The sequence below is a fragment of the Leucopleurus acutus genome (assembly GCF_964270905.1).
Source record: "Leucopleurus acutus genome assembly, chromosome: 20".
In the NCBI taxonomy this organism is placed as follows: Eukaryota; Metazoa; Chordata; class Mammalia; order Artiodactyla; family Delphinidae; genus Leucopleurus; species Leucopleurus acutus.
Genome location: NC_139162.1, coordinates 41,248,968 through 41,269,460, shown reverse-complemented (window position 1 = coordinate 41,269,460; position 20,493 = coordinate 41,248,968). Strand labels below are relative to the sequence as shown.

Below are 20,493 nucleotides of genomic sequence, written 5' to 3'. Positions count from 1 at the left end.
AAAAAATATATTCTTATAGGAAATCACCCATTTCATCTATTCATCTAATTTGCATAAAATCAAACAAAATAGTCTCATGTGGCTCTTTCTTATTTCATGGTCTCTATGGTTATTTCTCTGTTACCATATTTCATGACCTCTGTAATTATTTCTTTTTTTTGGCTGTGCTGCACGACACGTGGGATCTTAGTTCCCCTACCAGGGATCGAACCTGTGTCCCCTGCAGTGGAAGCACGGAGTCTTAACCAATGGACCTCCAGCGAAGTTCCATCTCCATAATTATTTGTGTTATTTCTTATTTTGGATATTTTCATTTGCTACCCCATCTTTATCTTCCTTTCATTTCTTTAGTTTTCACCCCCCCAAATAACCACTGATTTATGAACTGTTTTCCTACTTTCTAGGTGATCAATTTATTTTACCTTTATCGCTCCTTCTGTTGTGAGATTTCATAAGTGGAATAATTCATTTATTGCACAATATATTAATTATTTCATAATATAGTATTTACAGCTACAAATTTTCTTCTGAGTACTCTCTTAGGTATACTCCATAATCCTGAAATATGGTTTTCATCATTTTCTAGATTTCATTTATAATTTCTATAAATTCAGTTTTAATTACCTGTGGCCCAAAAGTTACTTTTTAAACATTTAAAAATTTCTAGATAGTAAGCAATTTTTCTTTTGAATTAGTTATCTGCAATTTTTATTTAAGTGAATGAATAAATTAACAAAAGAGGATACTGTGACCTTTATGCCCAAAGTCAGGAACAGGCCAAGACTATGTGCTATCACACTGTGATTAGAGAATATTGTCCATATAATTTCTGTATTTTTGGATCTGAGATTTTTCCTTACAGCTTAATTTATCAGTGGTTTAGTGAATGTTCTGTGGATACTGGAAATGAATGTATCTTTAGATATTTACAGATTAGATCTATCATATTCAATATTTTCACTAGGTCTTCTATATCCTTACTTATTTTTGTCCACTTGCTTTTATATGAACTGGGAAAGAATTAAAACTCAATACTAATGTATTTCTATACTCTTCTTACATTTCCTGTGGTTTCTGCTTTGTAAATATTGTGATTATCTGATGCATGGATAGTCATACTTATGGTTTGTATCTTTATCACTGAAATATTGCCCTTCTTTGCCTCATTTAATACTGTCTGATACTTTCTTTCCCCTTTCTGCATTTATTAAGTCCTTATCCACACCTGTGGCCTAATCTGTCTAAGGAGGATTCTTACTGTTCTGGGAGGATCTTATGCATATATGATGTGATTTGGATTTTGCTTTGTGATCCAGAGTTTTTATTAGGTGAGTAAAACCCATTGATACTTATTTAATCAAAAATAATTAGACATACTTGTGTTAATAGATATTGTATCATGCTTTTTACTGCTCTTTACAACAAATCCTTCACTACATGATCTGTGTCAGCTTGTTTCAATATGTGTGTATGTGTGTGTACATGTCTTTAATTTGGAAGGTTGATGTTTTTGTTCTCGGGGTTACCTTTCTTTATAACTTCAGAGAGTAACTTAATTCTTTGTTTCTATGGCTAGTATCTACTGACTTTCTATAACAAGTTATGACAATCTTATGAAATTTGTACTTCTCCCCTGCCCAATTTTACTTGATATTATTTTTCTTGGAATTTTCTTTATATATACTGTGTGTCTGTTTCTTGACATCACTTTTAGTTGTAACTTTTTGACTTTTAGCTATAAAAGATACATCAGGATACTTCCACCATCTTTTTTTTTTTTTTTTGTGGTATGCAGGCCTCTCACTGTTGTGGCCTCTCCCGTTGTGGAGCACGGGCTCTGGACGCGCAGGCTCAGCGGCCATGGCTCACGGGCCTAGCCGCTCTGCGGCATGTGGGATCCTCCCAGACCGGGGCACGAACCCGTGTCCCCTGCATCAGCAGGTGGACTCTCAACCACTGCGCCACCAGGGAAGCCCTTTCCACCATTTTTTACCTTTTCTTTCCCTTCCTCTTCTAACTTGTGTTATGTAATTATTACACCGCTATTGTGTTACTATTACATAATAACATTATTATGCTATTATACTATTCATATCATATATATTTTGTTCTGCAACTATTTAGTCTTAGTTCTACAGTTAAATAAATTTGACAATCTTTCTAACATTGTTTTGCCTTTTATCTCTTGACTGGATAAAGTTTTTCCTCTACCAATTTCTCCAGGTGTTCTTAAAAATACATATTTCTCAGAGTCAAAAACATTTGAATGGTGCTTTATATATGATGGAATAACTGGGTTAAAATACATAAATCACTTTCTTTTACGTGAGTCCTTTGTAGACATCATTCAAGGTCTTTGAGTAACTATATGTTACTTGGAAAACTTGGAAGCCAGATTGACCTTTGTTTCCTCATATAGGTAACTTGATCTTTTGTCTGGATGTCCAAAGGCTTCTTACTATTTAGGTACAGGAATTTCTTAACTATATCCTGCTAATGATTTTTCTAGGCCAAATGTTCCTGGGACCCATCGTGTCCGTTCAGTTTGTAGATTCAAGTTTTCCTTTATTTTTGGAAAGTTTTCTTGAATTACAGATTTAAACATTTTTTTCCCCGTTTCATGGTTTTGCTTCCTTTGGGACACAAATAATGCAATCTTTCTGTTGTCTTCCTTAGCTGTCACTTCTAATATTTTAACTTTACTAATTCTATTTCATTTTGTTTACTTTCATCAGTCCTGTCCAACTTTTCTCTTCTGTGCTTTTTGCAGATTCTGGTCTCCTGTGTGTTGCTTCTTACATAGTCATGATTTCTATTATGGTTATATCTTTAAATATTCTATTTCTTGACTAAGTTCTGCCAGCTCATGTTTCATTTCCTCTTATCTTCCTACAAATCTCTTTGAAGATGGTATATACATTCTTACATTCCTGCTTTGAATTCACCTTCTACAGTGGCAAATGCTTTATTATGTTTGTTTTTTAATGTGACATGTTTGGCCACAATCTTCACGTCTCTGCTGTAAAAGTTTTCTGGTTCTTCATGTATCGTCTGTTCTTGTTTTTCTCTTCCCTTTTTCTTTCAGTATTATTGTACAGATCCTGTGCTAGTTACTTTCTGATTACTAGTCATTTCTAAATGTGGTAAGTTCTTACCAAATCAGCTACATGTAGGGGAGAGGGCTGGGACATAACTCAGGCCAGCAAGAATTTTTCTGCTGATACAGAGTGGATTACAAGAGTGAGCTCTTTAGTCTTTTCTTCATTTTAGTCGTCAGAGATCGGCAGCTTCAGGGCTGTTGAAAATGCAAGTTTTCTCTCTTTATCCTGGTCTGCTTAAACTCTACTTTTACAAAAATGGTTTGTCTCTGTGATTACTCCTTTCAGCCTGTCTACCTTGTTTCTCTTTCATACCAAAGTGTATACAGGAAAGCTTCTGTACTCCTCACATCTAGTCCCATGGTCTCACACAGGGGACCACTGGTTTATCCCTCAGAATATGCCAGTGACTTTGGAGGACTAAACTTCAGCAGCTTTACCTAAAATCTGCAGCTTTAGGAGTTCTCTCGCAGCATCTTTCTACACTCCTTGGAGTTTCACTGGATTTGGCAGCCCTTCCTCATATATTGTGGTTCCAGATTACAGACCTCTCTTAGTTTCATCAAAGAAGGAATCTGACTGTTTTTCATTTTCTTTCATTGCTCTGAGGTAATTCTAAACAAAAGAAGGAACTGACATCTTTATCCTACCGCTTTAAAATGAGAAGTTAAGTAAGCAATTTTAGGGGTCTAACCACACAATTAGAAACAATCTACCCCAAGTTGGGAGCATGGAAATAGTGAAATGACCAAGGGTATAAAAATGTCAAAAATATTAAAGTATATAGCTATTAATTTATATAATAATTGTAAATGTTTGTGAAAATATATAATTGTATATGGAAAAAGCATACGATGATTGTAAAAACTATCTATATTGGGGTCATAAATAAGTAAAATATATACATGTACAGGATGAAGAATGGAAGGGAAAAATGAAAATTGTTTTTTGTTAAGGGTAATGAACACCAAGTAATGTTTTTCATTAAAAAAAGTTTTTGTTGTTGTCACAGTATAGTCTGTGCAATAAAAAACACAATGTTCCAAAAAGAAAAACAATCAAGACCATACAGAGATTTACTCCAGCACCTACGAAACACAAATCATTAAAAATGCAATGACTGGCTCCCCACTTGCCAGTACTAACTATGCCCTATCCCTGGAGGCAAGCTCCAAAGTTGCATCCTTTTGCTCCAATTCCAACCCAGGTTCTTTACAGCAGCCAGGTGTCTCCCTGCCTCCCCTGCCTACACCACTCCCTTCCCACTAGAGATTAACTCTACTCCAACAGACCACTGTCTAGTCAGCACTGATGATGTGCCAGGCACTGTAAGGGGAGCACAGCAAGTAAGTGTATGGGCTTTAAACCCTTTAGTTTGTTTTGTTTATAATAAAGAGCAGCAAAAAAAAAAGCAGGTTGCATTTAAAGGACAAGTTAGAGTTAAAATGTTTGGGCTTTGGAAACAACCAGATTAAATAAAATAAACGTAAAATGCACCTATAACAGTGCCAAGGACATAGCAGACATTCAATCAAGGATATTTAAAAAAATCTCTTATACTTTAAATTTCGCAGCAAGGCCAATATTAACACAATGGTTAAGACAACAGGAAACTAACTTTTTAATTTAAAAAATATGCTAGGAAAGGATACTACATACACATTTTCTGTGACCATTTAAACCAACATCTTCTTTTCGGCTCCAAGTTTCTGTCCCAGGGTTCCCACATATGAAATACTAACACTGCTATGAACATTTAAAAAAATTACTTTGAATGCATAAACTGAATATATGATTAGTCTATCTAATTAGCAATATTTTTACTCTCTGAATAATTACAACTAATTCAGAGTATTCAAAAGATCAAAGTATTTACATAAAAAACTAGCCTGGAAATTTTGATAAGTTATAACTCAAATAAAAAAGGGAAATAGATTTACACTTCTCAAATATTCCCATCATCCCCCAAGATGAAAATGATGTAAAGGAGTAAATTTAGGAAGGCGTATAAACTCTGAAAATGAGCTTTCCCTTTGGCTAAGTAATACCGTTGATCAGTAATGGCTGATTTCACTGGTTTATTCACAGAAAATGTATAAGCACTTTAAAATTAAAGTTCAATTTAAATAAAATTTAAAAATTAGTTCCTCTGATGCACTAGCCACATTTCCAGTGTTCAATCACTACATCTGGCTGGCAGCTACTGTACTGGACAGTGTAGATTTAGATCATTTCCTTCAGTACAGAGAGTGCTGTTGGAGACCACTGGGTCTAGATAATTCTAAGATGAAAAATAAGCCAGTCTATCATCTGGTTTGAGAAATGATTACAACATCTGAGGATTCCTCTTGTGACACAGGGGTGAAAAAAACCCAGAGAGCTTGAATAGAGAGGGAAAAACGCACCAAGACCCTGAGCTCAGCTTTAAGTGTAAGGGGTGCGGGTGGTGTGGGGAGGCCTGTGAGAGGGTGCGCCTGTCTCACAGCTTCTCCCAGCCTGTGTCTGAGGCAGAGACAGAATCTGGCCTCCGGTCTCTTGCTTCTCATGCTACATACTCCTCAAACAACCCTGCCCACACAGCTACAAGCTGGTAACATGAAAAGGTCCGTTTCCAACACACATGGAACTCCTGCCTTCAGATCCGTAAATCCAGCTCCCCTTACTCCATATCTTTACTTGGATTGTTTTGAAAGTGACTCACAATGTATCCAAACCTGAACTCATCATTTCTGGCCTCGCTGCCTCCTGCATAAGAAAGAATGTGGTTGGCCTTTGTCTCCAGTTCCTGAGAGGCAGCCAATAAACCCTTGAATTTCCCTGTGACAAGAGTATCTTTGTTATTCATGGTAGGCTCCTTGGCCCACATCTGACAGCTTGTGCTAACAGGTGACGCAGGGTGGGCCCCTAGATGGTTTCTGCTAAGGAGATGACTCAGGATGGGAGCTGGCCAAGCCAGAAAGACCAACCGTATGCTTAGAGGGTTGACGCTCTGAGCCAACAGATATCAGCTCGACCTCTGGCAAGTGGAGAGCAGCTGGAGATTGAGTTCAACCTTGTGGCCCATGATTTAATTAATCATGCATACATAAAGAAACACCAGTAAAAACTCTCAACACCAGAGCCCAGGTAAGCTTCCCTGGCTGGCAATACTCTACACATTGTTGCACACTGATGTGCCAAGAGGATAATGCATCCTGACTCTATAGGAAGAGGACAATGGAAACTTGGAGTCTGGGACTCTCCCAGACTTTTCCCACTGTGCCTCTCCCTTTGGCTGGTTCTGATTTGTATCCTATTTCTATAATAAAATTGTAATTATAAGTACAGAGCTTTCCTGAGTTCTGTGTCATTTTAGTGAATGGATAGCCAGTTGGTCAGAAGTGAGAGTAGCCTGGGGTCCCCCAAAGTTGTGACTGGCTTCTGAAGTAAGGGTCAGTTTTGGGGATGACTGTGCCCTCAACCTATAAAGTGTGGCTTAACTCCGGGTAGTTGGTCGGAAGTCACTGTACCCTTCAGATCTGCTCCTCCCACAGGGTTCACAATCATAGCGAATGAAGATCTACCCATCTATCCTTCTGCTAACGGGAGAAAGAAGGTCATCACTGATAATTCTTCCTCCTCAACTGCACTCCACACAAACGATGAATCAGTACATCCTTCCAACTCCTGCCAGTCTACAAAGCCATACATGACCTGGCCTTTTCATCAGGTTTCTTGATGATGGGCTATATCTATTTAAGGGTGCTAGTAGGGCCATGTATAAGCTTTAAATTAAAGAGCTAAACTTACAGTTTAAAATTATGTGATCTCTTTCACCATGTCTCCTTCCTATAGAGTTACTAGCATTTAATTTTGACTTTATGCCCACAAAGGGGAAATTCCAGGCTTTATTCAGAATACTTGTATTAATAAATAAGTTTTAAATTTCTCAATTCCAGGGAATCTGTTTATAGGTACTCAATTTTAAAGAGACAGGTGAGTAAAATGTTTCTTGACAAGAAAATCTACCAACTGTCACTGAAGGGTAAGAATTATTATTTTTTGGTACCATGATTATTTGTATAAAGATATATCCATACTGTACCTATAAAGTAATATGACAGGTTTTAAAAATAAACATACTAGAAATTACTGATAAAAATAAAATTTGTCATTCAAAGCAGTCTCCTTTGGAGACTCATTCCAATAATGGAACCAAAGCTCAAAATATTTTGGAAAATTCTCTTTGGGAACTGTCTTCACATTCTGCATAGATACTTTTGAATATTCTCATAGATGATAAATCTTTGCCCTGTGAAACTCAATTTTACCTTTGTAAGCAACTAATCATTAAAAGCCATGGTGGGAAATAAGGTCAAAGATCATGACATTTCTGATGAAAAGAAAGGTATATTTGGATGAAAACCACTGGCAATGTGTAAGTTTTAAGTGATATACTTGCTCTGAACCAAAGCCAAATTAAAGGATGTCAGAGGGGAGAGAGAGAGAGAGAGAGAGAGAGAGAGAGAGAGAGAGAGAGAGAGAGAGAGAGGGAGAGAGAGAGGGAGAGAGAGAGAGAGAGGGAGGGAGGGAGGGAGGGAGGGGAAAGACAACAAGGAAACTGGTATTTAAAGAGTCATACACTCTCTTGAAAATCTGATGACAGTTATGGCTTCCTCTCAATCTTCTGCATATATTATTAGAAAGGCACACCACATCAAGGTCATCTATGGAGCCAAATTAAAATTCCCTGGTTTAGAACAGTAGCTTTCGCTTTTTCTTTCTTTCATTTTTTTTTTTTTACTGTACCCAACAGAAAAAAAAAATTTATACTGTGACCCAGTTTGTACATACATACATATAATTAAAATAAAAGTTTCACAAATAATTATCAACCTTACCATGTGACAGTATTCTCTTATATTTGATTTCATTATGAAAAATGCTACTTATGACCTACTACACCAATTTCACAATCTACAGCTTGAAAAATACTGGTTTAGAGTAACTGATGCATAATATGAATAAACTAACGATAATGGGAAAACTCACTTGATTATAAAAATTTTGATGTTATTTTAAACTAACGAAGAAAAAGTCATTTTACTCTATAGCCAAACTTTTCAAGAGACTGGATTCTTTATGGCAAAACGGAACTGTCTTGGTCATTCGTCTAAATGGCTAACTAACTACTGGAGACACTGATGGGTAAATCATACAATGTTCATACCTTAATATTAGAAAACCACAAATCATTCTCATGTAAAGTGGCCAGGTAGACAGATGTAAGAAGTCCAGTGCAAAGGGCAACAGTTCCACCAATTGTAAATGAAAGAATCGTCCATAATCTTCTATTGGTACAACCTTTTAGAAAAATGAACAGATGAAAAACCAAGTCAGTAAAGGATTTAGCAGTTAATAGTTCTATTTCAGACTGTCCAACGTGCCAAGTTCCAGCTGCCTGTTAGTGGTGAAGCTTTCCGTGTCTCCAGCAGACAGTTAGGGGTTCCGTTTTGTGATTCCACAGACCTTTTTATACTTTTCATACTATTATTATAGTTTTTCCCCCACTGTATCTAACTCTTCATTTGTCCATTTTGCCAACTAGAATGTAAGCATCTTGAGGACCAGCATATTATCTTATTCATCTTAACACCTAGGACCTGTGCTTGACCTAGTTTAACTACTAAGTTTCTTAAATAGAGGAATAAATGGGTTACAGATCTAAAATATAAACAGTCTTTTAGATGATCTACTTACAATGTGTGGTTTATTCATTAAAAGCTACTCCCAAACTTGATTACTTAAAATTTTAAACCCCATCACACAAGTTAAAGGAATATAAACTAAGAAACATATTTATAGTACATATAAGAAAGTTTAAATATCCTTAATATAGGATAAATACTTTCAGGATAATAAAAAAAATGAATATTTCAGTAGGAAACTGATTAAGGACATGAATAGGCAATGCACAGAAGAAAAAATGGCCAATAAACTTAATAGAAAAAAAAGTTAGTATTAATGAAATGCAAACCAAAACAAAGAGCTATAACTTTTACAATAGTGGCCAATTTGATAGCTTAAAAATGCTTAGTACTCTGTTTTGGTAAGGATACAAAAATATAGCCTTTTTTTTTTTTAAATAGACATTTTTTAAACACTGCTGGTGTTAGAATAAATGGATGCCTCTCTGGAATGTGACATGGCAACAGGAAGTAAAAGCCACCAAAATGAGCACACTACTTGACCAATAATTGCAAATCTAGGCATACACCCCAAAGAAATAAAGTTTTAAACAAACATTTGGCCACTGTGGTTCAGGTTGTATAGGTAAAAGGTTAAAAATCATCTAAATATTCAATAAGAAATTAAATAAATTATGCTACAGTCACACAGTGACTACACACTGACAAAATTTTAAAAATACACTGACTGACATATGTTCATAACACAACAAGAGAAAGATAGCAAGTTACACAACAGCGAGTAGGATCTCAATTTTGAGAAAAAACACATCTGAATGCTTGTAGGTGTACATGTACAGAGAACAACATTTAGACAGCAAGATAAAGTGTCATAGGTGGTAATCTCAGGATGAGTGGGTTTGCGGGAGTATTTTTTCCTTCATTTTTGCTTTTCTTTAGTTTTCTTTTTTTTTTTTCTGACATGAATAAATACTGCTTTGGTAAAATGAACAGTCCTCAAAGTTATGTTTTAATTTAAAAGGACAAACTTGAACCTGTATTTGTTTTTATATAAGATTTTCAGAAAATACTCTGTATTGTCCCAAATTGCTAATAGCTGAGTTGGGTGGCATGACTGCTCAATATAGATTACTTTTATTTTATAAAACTGTCACCCCCCCACCAAAAAATAAATAAATAAAAAATAAAACTGTTACCCCAAATTACTTTACTAGCTCTAGCTGCAGCTGATGTAAACTCTGTCAGATATCCAAAATGGCTGATAGACATGGAATTTTTCATGCTTACTTTAAAAAATCCTGACCATGCTTAGCCTAAGAAAGCAACTCGGGTAGCAGGAATTTGGTAATTAATGCCATTTGATGTATGGCTTAGCAAGAGTCTTCAACATTATTTAAACAATTTACCAAATTCTGACCACTTTTCCCACCAAAAAAAAAAAGCAAATTAGAAAATTTCAGGAATTTAACTGAAAATAAAGAATAAAAGAAAGTTTGATTCATCTTTCAATACTTTAATGAAATGAGAAACTCACCCAAGGTAAGGCTGTCTAGTTGTGAACAGCATACACAAACCAGAAAAATTAGAAGTAGACTAAAATCTGAACAGTGGGAAAAAGTATTACTCTCAAAGTCAAAGGATCAGATTGGCATAACTATACTGAACAGGCAGCTGAGAAGCAAAGGGCTCTGATCAGAGGTCTTTTATCTAATCATAACTGTAAAACAAATATTATCACATTGCGATCAAATCATCTGTAAAACTAAAATATCAAGGTAATAGAATAAGTTTCTTCACCTATTAGGTCTCACCAAATTTTTATCCTATTGGAGAGTGATTATTTCAATATGCAGACAAAAAAGCAATCCCAAATGCTGCTTTAATTTAAATCACCTACTAGATGACAATTTATTTTCCAACTTCACATTTTCTTCTTGTGCCACGTAATCCTCTGAAACTTCTGTGGTTTGTATTCCTTTTCTTTGCCTGATGGATATCATGGTGTCAAAGACTCACATGCATTGTTCTTCCAACCACTCCTACAAACAACACAGAATTAAGCCACCATCCATATGTCCGTACCCTCTCTGCCAAATACAGCCTGTGCTCATCTGTGTTTTGGAGACTTTACCTGAGCCATTTTCCCTTGCTTAGGACGCCCTCCCATTTTCCCATCCAAACCTTAACCGGCTTTCAAAGCTACTCTCAAGACACAACACAAATATTCCTTTAACACAACCACATTTATGAAGCGCCTGTCCTGTGGCAGGCACTGCCAAGAGTTAGGAGTCCAGGTGAGCATCACAGACAAGCCCCTGCCCTTCTTCCAGGAAGCCTTCTTTCTTGGGATGCACCAACCCCTACTGATCTCTCCCCTTCCCGAGTCATAGCAGTTACCACGCATTTTGTCACATAATTAGGTAGTTTTATATTATTTTCTATAGTACCAACCATGGAAAAGGTATTAAGTAGTAAATTTGTTGATTGTTGATGGTCTGATTTTGAAGAACTGAAACACTGTTTTGTCTCCGGTATCTGGATTTTGATACTGGTGCTCCTTCAAACAATTCACACTGGAAGCTTTAGGAATATGCCTCAGTGGTGATGGCAGCGGGGGTGTGCCAATCAGGGCAGCTGCTACACCAGGCAGCAACAGTGGGAGTGACGGCAGGGAGCAGAGGCCTGGTTTGGAAGCAGTAAGTGGGAGGCAGGGGAGTGGTGGCAGTGAGTAAGCTGGCTACAGTCCCCCGGAACAGCTGGCGTCACTCCTCCGACGAATGAACAGCGTTTAACCATTTATTAACTATGACCGGTTGCCGGACACGACTGTCGGGACAGTTTATTAATTCCTAAAGGTAAACAAGTTGCTCTACTGAAAAGAACACACCAATCAACGTTATACCATTCATTCATTCATACAAAAAAAAAAATCTGAGAGGAAAAGGTGCAAGCACCGAAAATGGAGACTCTGGAGCAACGAGGGAGAAAAGGAGTGTGGGCAAAGTCGTACCTCTACAGATGAGCTTACCCCCAAATTACCTCATCCTAGAATCATGACCTTTCTAAGGGCCCCAAGCGGAGTTGTAAAAAGCCCACAACTGATACAACGTAACACATTAGGACAGAAGGGCAACAAATGTTTAAGTGCCAACTACGTGTGATAACTGCATGAACCCAAGAAACAAGTTTCCCCATCAAATTACAAGAAATGCCATCTTAAATGTTTGAAAAGGGAAATGAGAGCGGGTGGTTTTTTCCTCCATTGCTTAGAAGAACCAGCACGTACTGGGCATCCCGGGGCGCTGCAGGGCACATTATTCAGCTCACCTCCGCACCCCAATCTACACCACCGGAGTCCCCGCCAGACGCTGAGGGGCCGAATAAGTTCAGTAACTCGCTCCGGCTCACCTAGGAAGTGGCGTGGCCGCCGAGGCCGGAGACCACCCAGCCCCTCCCTCCGCCCGCGTGGCCAAAGCAAGAAGTCGCCCGAGAAGGCGCCCCGCCCTCGGCAAACTTGCTCTCTCCTAAGCTGCCGCCCCCAGTCCCGCACGTCGGGAGGACAAGGGGGCGCCCAGTCCCACACCGGGTCTCCGCAGACGCCGCGAGGGCCGGATTCGCGCCCCCACCCTGAGCGACGCAGCGGGGCGGCCCGCGGGCTTCCGGTCTTCGCGGCAGATTCAGCCGAACGCCGCCACGCAAGGGCGGAGCGCCACCCGCCCGCCGGACAGTCCGGGGCAGCCGACGGAGCCTCGCGCTCGTGCGTCCCCTCGCGCTGCCCGCGGCCCGAAACGCAGCCACAGACCTGCGGCCTCAGCCGTCCTCGCGCGCGGCTCCGGACCGGGAACGGGGGCAGCCGGCCGGGCGGCCGGCGTCGCAGAGGTCCGCGGGGGCGGGGCCGCACTACGGCCAGCAACGCGCCGCGGGGAAAGCTAAAACCCAGCAGCCGCGGAGCTTTGTGCTGCACCTTGGAAATGGGGGGCTGGGGGGAGTCACCGCCCCGGGGAGGGGGCGCGCCGGGGAGGCTGGGCCACTGAGGCCGCGCTTATAGGTCCCGGGAGCCGTCCGTCAGCACGGGCCACCTCCCCCTCTCGGGGCGCCCCGCCCCGTCTCGTGCGGCGCCGGCCGGAAGGAAGCGGCGCACTTCCGGCCGCCGGGCTGTAGTGTTGGCTGAGTTCCGCTCCGTTCTGCTATGTCCCGCGGCTCCCGGCACCCCTCGAAGAACATTGGACCCCCGTCACCGACCGAGGAGCCCGAGGACACCTTCGCCTACGCAGACTCCCGCCACCCCCAGGCCAGAGCGAGCGGCGCTGCTCGGGGGAAGAGGGCCGGGATGCGAATAAGGGTGGCCTCAAGTCGAACCCCGGGTGGGGAGGGTGAGACGGGCTGGGGGCCGCGACAAATTCTTTATTGCGCCGGTGCCCTCCTGTCTCCTGTGCTGGTGGATGTGGAGGGATCAGTAAGGGCCCGGTGGACGGAAGCAGTCCGACCACTCAGACATCTCCCAGCTAACCGCGTTGCCAAGGCCTGGCGCGCCCCTTCTCGGGTCTTGGCAACACCCCCAGGCCCCAACTGCCGGTGATCTGTGTTTGGAAGTCTTTTACCGATTGCCAGTGAGGTACTTTCGCATCTCCAAAGACGCGCCTCTTTTTGGCGAGGGGGGCAGGGCGCGCTGTCTTCTTCCAAATTTTGTGTAGAATACGTTCCTCTGTCTTCTTAGGCTCCTGTGTTACTCCGTCTCCAAACTAGAGTGTAAACCTTTTCGGAGGGCAGTTGCTGTGTTGTATACGTGGATATCTTTCTTAATCACACTTTGATGAACAGTAGATAAAGCCTTTTGTTAGCAGATTCTCAGAGCACATGTTAATTGATTTTTATTAAGGAATGGTCCTCTGGGTCTTCCACCTGTGAAGAGGACTGCTCATCTGTCTAATTCCAGGAATTACTTCAGCCAGGTGCCTTTCCTTGTTTCCCCTGTTTGATATTTTCCTCCTCCTTTGTGTGTCTGTTGCTGTTAATAACAGACACACATTCTGTGTCAATGGGTTGAGGTATCTGCTGGTGGTTTTAATAAAAATAAATGTCAGCTGTTTTTTCAGGTGGCATTTGTCATGTTTAACATGATTGTTGGTGTCTTTTTTTCATGTTATGGACTTGAGAACAGGGACTGTATATTTATAATCTTTCTCTTTCGCCTTAAGATGCCTTACATAAAATACATTTGTGTGTTTAATAAATACATATGTGAATTGATTCCTCCTTAAGTAGAATTCCCCCTCTCCTCCCCACCTTATTATGTAGGGTTTTTTCTTAAACTGTCTTGTGCACTGGGGAAAAAAATGTCTGTTGTGAAACATGCGTCCCTTGAGTAAAGGAAATAGTACTTGTTAGCAGCTGCTTGTTTTCATATGAAATGGCTTTACTAAGCAAAATAGCTTTGAGAGAAATAGACATCCACTGCTGAGGGTAAGTCTTGGTAATAAATAAGTTAATTAAGAATGAATTCATTCTGATACAGCAACCATGGGGGTGATGGGTAATGAGTGGTAGACTTTTGCCCCTACTGACCTCTGGTCATGGGCTGTGACTGCAGAGGTCTACAGGAATACTTGTTTGCATTGTGTTTTGAAACCCATTGGGATCTGGCTTTTCCTCTATTGGGGCCAGCAATAGTTAAGTTGTGCTGGAACAGTTCAGCTCAAAAGTATGGCCTGGAAACCTGTGGCATCACTATCAACATCATAAGGGAGCTTGTTGGAAATTATCAGGTTCTAGACATACCTACCGAATCATAATCTGTAGGGGTCAGGGACAAATAATTGGTTTTAAGAAGTTCTCCATGTGGGTCTGTGTTCAGCAAAGTTTGAGAGCCATAGCAGGACCTTGCTACTCAAAATATTGTCTGTGGACCAGCTGTGTTGGCATCACCTAGGACCTTAGAAATGTCGGCTCTCTGGCTCTCCCCAAGGCCTACTGAATCAGAATCTGCATTTTAATATAATCTCCAGGTTATTTGTATGTACGTCACACTTTGAGAAGCACTGCACTAGAAGTCATTAATGTCTTCTTATGGGAAGTCACATCCTTCCCACAAAAGCATCTTGCGTTGGACCAAGGGAGAGAGCTCTCCTTCTCCATTGGCTTTTTCCTGTCTGATGTACGATGTTTGTTCAGTTTTCAATAGTTTGGCTTAGTAGTATGAACACTCTGGATCACTCCTCCCTTCTGTGGCAATAGACTCTCCCAGTATTCCTCCTCTCTACCTTTCTGGCATTCCTTTTCAGTCTCATGTAAACTCTTCCTCTCTGGCTCATGGCTCCAATTTCCAGTGATATTCTGATCACTCGTAAGTGTTTATGTCCAGGCATAGCTCCTGACAGCCAGGTCCCATACATGTAGTGCCTATTGGAAATTTCCGTGTGTGCAGAGCTCAAACTCAACTCGTTAAAAATTAAACTTTTTCTAATCCCCAAACCTACTTTTCATCCCATGTGCCCCCTTTTCCTAATTGGTGTCAATAACTTAGGAGCCAAACTTGATTCCTCCCTATTGTGTAGCCCATATATCCAGTCAAACACTGAGTCCCATTGGGTTTATTCCTAAATATCTCAGAACTTGTCCAACTTTTCCCCATCTCCATTGCCACTACTGTAATCCAAGGCACAATTTTTTGTCTGGATCATTTCAATAGTCTGCTAACCGATTGCCTTACCACCATTCCTGCCCTTTGGCCTTGTCCACTCAGTCCACCCTCCATATAAAAAACATACTGATCTTACTAAGATATAAGTCTTTTGGTGGCTTACTGGCTTTATATAAAAAGCTCCTTAACAAGCTTGAAAGTACTGCTGTGAGTCAGGCTCCATTTACCTCTCCAGCCTCATCCCTACTTCCTATTCATAAATTTCCAAGTTTTTATAAGTGCCTGACTTAACTACTATTCAGCCTTTAAATTTCAGCTTAAATGATCCTTGCTGCTTGATATTTATATACTCCCCTCTCACTGAATCATAGCTTTTCTGTGTGATGCATAGAATACGGTGGAAGTGACAGTGTGGGACTTCTGAGGCCAGGTCATAAAGACATCCTAGTTTTAGCCTTATCCTCTCTTGGATTGCGCACTTATGGGGGATGCCAGCCACCATGTTGTGAGGACACTCAAACATCATGTAGAGAAGGCCACATGGGCGGCACCTGGCCTCTGGCCAACAACCAGCCTGCCATGTGAGTGAGCCGCCTAGGAGGAAGATCTGCCAGCTCCATGTCATCCATGCCGCTCCCAAATATCTCATGCACAGATACAGTAAGAAGAATAAATGTTTATATTTGTTTTAAAGCCACTAAGTTTAGGGGTAATTTTGTTATACAATGATGGGTATTCAATATAGTAGTCATCCTCTGTATGGATGTATCATCATTTATTTAATATTGCCCTCTAATTGGACATTTAGATTGTTTCCAGCTTTACCCTGTTACATGCAGTGCATAGAGAATATCCTTATATTTATGTAATTCTTTAGGATATATTTCTAGAAATAGAATTGCTAGAATTTAAGTTAGGATAAACATTGGCAAACTACATTACAAAAGGTTAAAAATTGTATTACTTTACACTTCCACCAATGTGCATTACGGGGCTTATTTCAGTGTCCTTGTCAACAATGGATATTTTTAATCTTTGCCAATCTTAGGCGACAAATGATATATCATTTAAAATGTATTAGTGAGGTGGAGATAATATCAGGACATTATTGGCTGTTTGTATTTCTTTTTCTGTGATTTATCTTTTCATGTTCTTTGGCCAATCGTCGATTTAATCTTTATATAAAGGGATTAGTTATAGATTATGGATTTTAACATTTTTTTTTGGCCGCACCGCGTGGCATGTGGGATCTTAGTTCCCTGACCAGTGATCGAACCTGCGCTCCGTGCAATGGAAGTGCGGAGTCTTAACCATTGGACCACCAGGGAAGTCCCTGGATATTAACTTTCTGTTGTATACTTTGCAGGTATTTTCTCAGTGTTGTGTACTTCATATAGTGTGTTTCGCTTTTCATTGGTTTTCCATTTTATGTTATCATATCTATCATCTTCCCTTTATAAAAGCTTCTGGGTTTTTCCAACATACTTAGGAAAACCTTTACCATCCCAAGATTGTAAAATTTTAAAAATACTTTTTCCTAGTTTTAAAAAATATTGCACCTTTTTAATATGAAGAGAGAGATCTGACAATTTTTTTTCTAATTGGAGAATCAGTTGTTTCACCATCATTCTTACCTTACTGATTTGAATTATCTGTATCACATACTAATTCCAGTATGTATATGGCCTATTTGTAAACTCATTTATTGTGTTTAAATGATTTTTAAAAAGAACTAGTTTGCAACAGTTCTACATACTGTATTTCTTTTAAACACATGTTCTGGCAAGTTTTGCATATTTTCTTGCTCATATAAACTTTATAATCTTTTACCAGTTTCCAAAAAAGAATCCATGGAGATTATTTTACTGGAATTGTATAAAAGGTAAAGAAGTCTTTGAGAGAAATGAGATCTTTACAATACTGAGTATTCTTTTACAGAAACACATATTCAGTTGAAGACAGTTTGGCCCACTTACACATATTTTTGCAACAGTAGTTTCATGCAATCTTATTTTGCCACCTCATCCACAGGGTTGGTTTTTCAAGTGTCTTTATAAAAGAGCAGTAGTCTCCAAACTTTTTGATCTCAAAACTTCATCAATCAAAAATGTTTGTCCTCTCTGTGTGTGAACGTATGCACATATATGCGTGTGTATACATACATATATATACACATTATGTATTGCAATATATGGAAATCCTAATATGTTCTTCCTACATCCCATGGGTTGTTTTATACACTCCTTGCGTATGACCCATGTCAGAGACCTCAGAGATCAGCCGTGTCTGATCTCGCATTCTTCCGAGCCTAGTTTGGCACTCTTGGTCTTAGGCAACCCATGCTGAGTCCTGGAGATCAGCTTTCTCAGTGCTCACAGATCATTCCAGAGTTGCACAGGAATCAGCATTACACCTGAGTCCTTCCCCATACCCCCCCCCCCACCCCGCCTTTAAAATACTTGCCTCCTTCCCTGGGAATATTCTTAAGAAAAGGTATTATGTAATATTGTTAGTTACTTTTTCTCTCTTCCTTTGATCAACTTCGTATTAACTAGATTTGTAATGGTTTAGAAGAATGAAATTTATAGGCAGTTTAGCATAGGTGTATAATTATCCAAGGACTCTATTAAATAAAGTTAACAAAATATTTAAACATTGTCAAGGTTGGTTCATTTTCTTCAACACCTGGTACTCTTCTTCCCTCTACTTGTCTGCTGTTTCCACCTACGCCTTTCTTTTCCATTTCCATGGTTAGAATAACTATTGTATGTTTTTGAATAAGGACACGAATAGTCAGGTTATCCAATTAAAGCAGATGATGGTGCTTTATCACATAATAAGCTTTTGGCGAAGTGTGATGATTCCTAGATGTTGGCTCTTCTAGTCCACAAACCAGCCTTGGCTGGTCTTTCCAATTTGTTCCCTTGGACTGCTCTAATGTCATTCCCTGCAAAACAGGTATATACAACAGGTGTCTAAAAACCCTAGAAATAGACATTTCCTACTAACAGATGCCAAGGTGTACAGTCTGGCTTGGGATTTTTTTTTTTTTTGGTAGGACGAAGTAGGACTTTCAGCCAGAAATGTATGTGTTTCTAATACCCTCAAATTCAGATATTTTATCATGCCTTAAATTATGGCTAATCTAGCACTGGGCTGGATTTTCACTAACACTTAACCACGTGCTGTCCCCAGATCTTCCTGAGTCCACCCATGGATGTTAATAAACTAGCCTGAAGGACTTATGCTTAGGAATTCACAGGCTTGATTGCATCTCACCAGGCCTGAAAGCTGCTAGGACTCCAACGACCCCAATAGTTGCGTGAGATTGGAGTAGGTAGGCTCTGTCCTTTTGTGCTCCCCACATGATGGAGGAACGAATACAGCTACCTCTGAGAGGTTTTTAATCACAGTCTTTTGATGGCTTTAAATTTTTTTCAGTCAAGATACCAGGAAACAAAGTTTGTTTCCTCTCACAACTGTCACCAACCAGTTCATTTATATGAGCATACGTTCTCCGTGGTGATATTACCCCCTCCGCCCCCAACAGGGAGAAAATTGGCTCTTGGGGGTTGAAAAAAACCTTATTCTTTTAATGTATAAAGTGCAGATATACAGTATATCTTAGGTATTCAAATTTCATGGAGGGGGGTGATCAGGAAAAGTCTAAAAAAAAGTTCCTTAGGGACGTGATAATGAAAAAAAGGTTGAAACGCTGATACAGATTAAGTTTTGGTGGTTGGAACACCGGCCAAATTCTAGAGTTTAACTTTTCTCTTTTATTTTCACTATGCATAAGTGTATGTGTGTGTGTGTTGGGGGCGTGGGGGGAGACTGGAAATAATGTTGAGTTACATCAGTGGATAATGGTTAAACGCAAATGCTGGTTTGGATTTTATCTTTGCCCGTTCTGCCGTTTTCCGACCTGGTCATAAGTCTCCTCGGTGAAACTAGCAGAGCTACATCCCAGGCCCACAGGACAGCACCCCATATGAAGAGGCTGGCTTTAGGGCTGGACTGCAGGTATGCTTCAGAATTAGGATTGCTCTGCACCCGAGTCCTGCAGGTGAAACAGTCCTTGTGCGATGGTTAGAAGACTGAGTTCCGTGTGAGAGCTTTGCATGGTCAGAGCCAGGCCATTTCTCACCGTTTCCAAGAACTGTTACCTTTCCCTAATGGTCCAGTGCATGGCACTCAATCCTGTATAGTTAGCGGCTGATTATACTGAGCGTATACAATTTGAAATACCATTCTCTCTCCTTGGGCCTAAGTTTTGCCAATGCTGCCCGCTCATCAGCTGATTTAGGGAAAGGGCCATTTTCACATAGTCCTTAATGGCGGTTTATAGGTGTGAGAGAATGATTATATGAACTTAATGTGATGGTAACAGGGTAATGTCCTGACACTTTCTCCCAGGCTGTTGTCTTTTTAGATGTGACATGAATTGTATACAATATTCTAGGTACCAGGTTTGTCTTTTTTGGGTATATTTTAAGAGATACGATATTTTGTTGTGAGTATCCTTCCTCAAAACACAAAGCAGTATGGCTCTTAGAGTCCTTTCCAAGGCTGTAACACGTAGCTTTGATACCATGATTTATAAGGGCGTTTAATGCGTCCCTGCCCCCAGCACACACAGTGAGTGCTCAAACCATGATAGGAACCACTGTTTGAGCTCACAGATGGCCAGGCCTTTTATACACATGGTTGCTGATCTTCGCAACAACCCTACAAGGTTTAAGTATTACCATCTGTTTTACTGATGCAGAAACTGAGGCTCAAAAAAAGGTTGAATGCCTTACTCAAGGTCACATGGCTTCGAACCAACACCATCCAGAACTGTCAGAACTCAACTAGGTATCTTATAGACGATCTTCTCATTTAGTCCACATAACTCTCTGAGGTTGGTTTTATAAAATCAATTTCACATTTCAGAAAATAGAAGACATAACTGAACTTACAAGAGGTTCAAAAAGGTAAAGCCAAACTATATTTCAAACCAGCTGAGGTAGCAAAATACCCACTCTGTGCAGCTGGCAGGCCGTCCACCACCCATGTCCTCCCCTTG

At 40.1% G+C, this 20,493-nt stretch overlaps 1 protein-coding gene across 2 annotated transcripts in view; it reads right to left on the bottom strand.

Moving 5' to 3' along the window:
- The window catches only part of DPY19L3 (dpy-19 like C-mannosyltransferase 3), a 73,724-nt gene extending 60,986 nt beyond the window's left edge, over positions 1 to 12,738 (bottom strand). Inside the window, exons 1-3 of one of the 2 annotated variants that reach the window (XM_082863287.1) lie at positions 12,588 to 12,738; positions 10,683 to 10,824; positions 8,308 to 8,441 (exon numbers count right to left, since the gene is read on the bottom strand). In XM_082863287.1, coding sequence (XP_082719413.1) covers positions 8,308 to 8,441; positions 10,683 to 10,785 — 237 coding nt within the window. In that variant the 5' untranslated portion in view covers positions 10,786 to 10,824; positions 12,588 to 12,738. Of the gene's footprint in view, positions 1 to 8,307; positions 8,442 to 10,682; positions 10,825 to 11,236; positions 11,298 to 12,587 lie in introns of those variants that run through there. The other variant, XM_082863288.1, reaches the window with a different exon arrangement.
- Between the last annotated feature and the right edge of the window lie 7,755 nt (positions 12,739 to 20,493).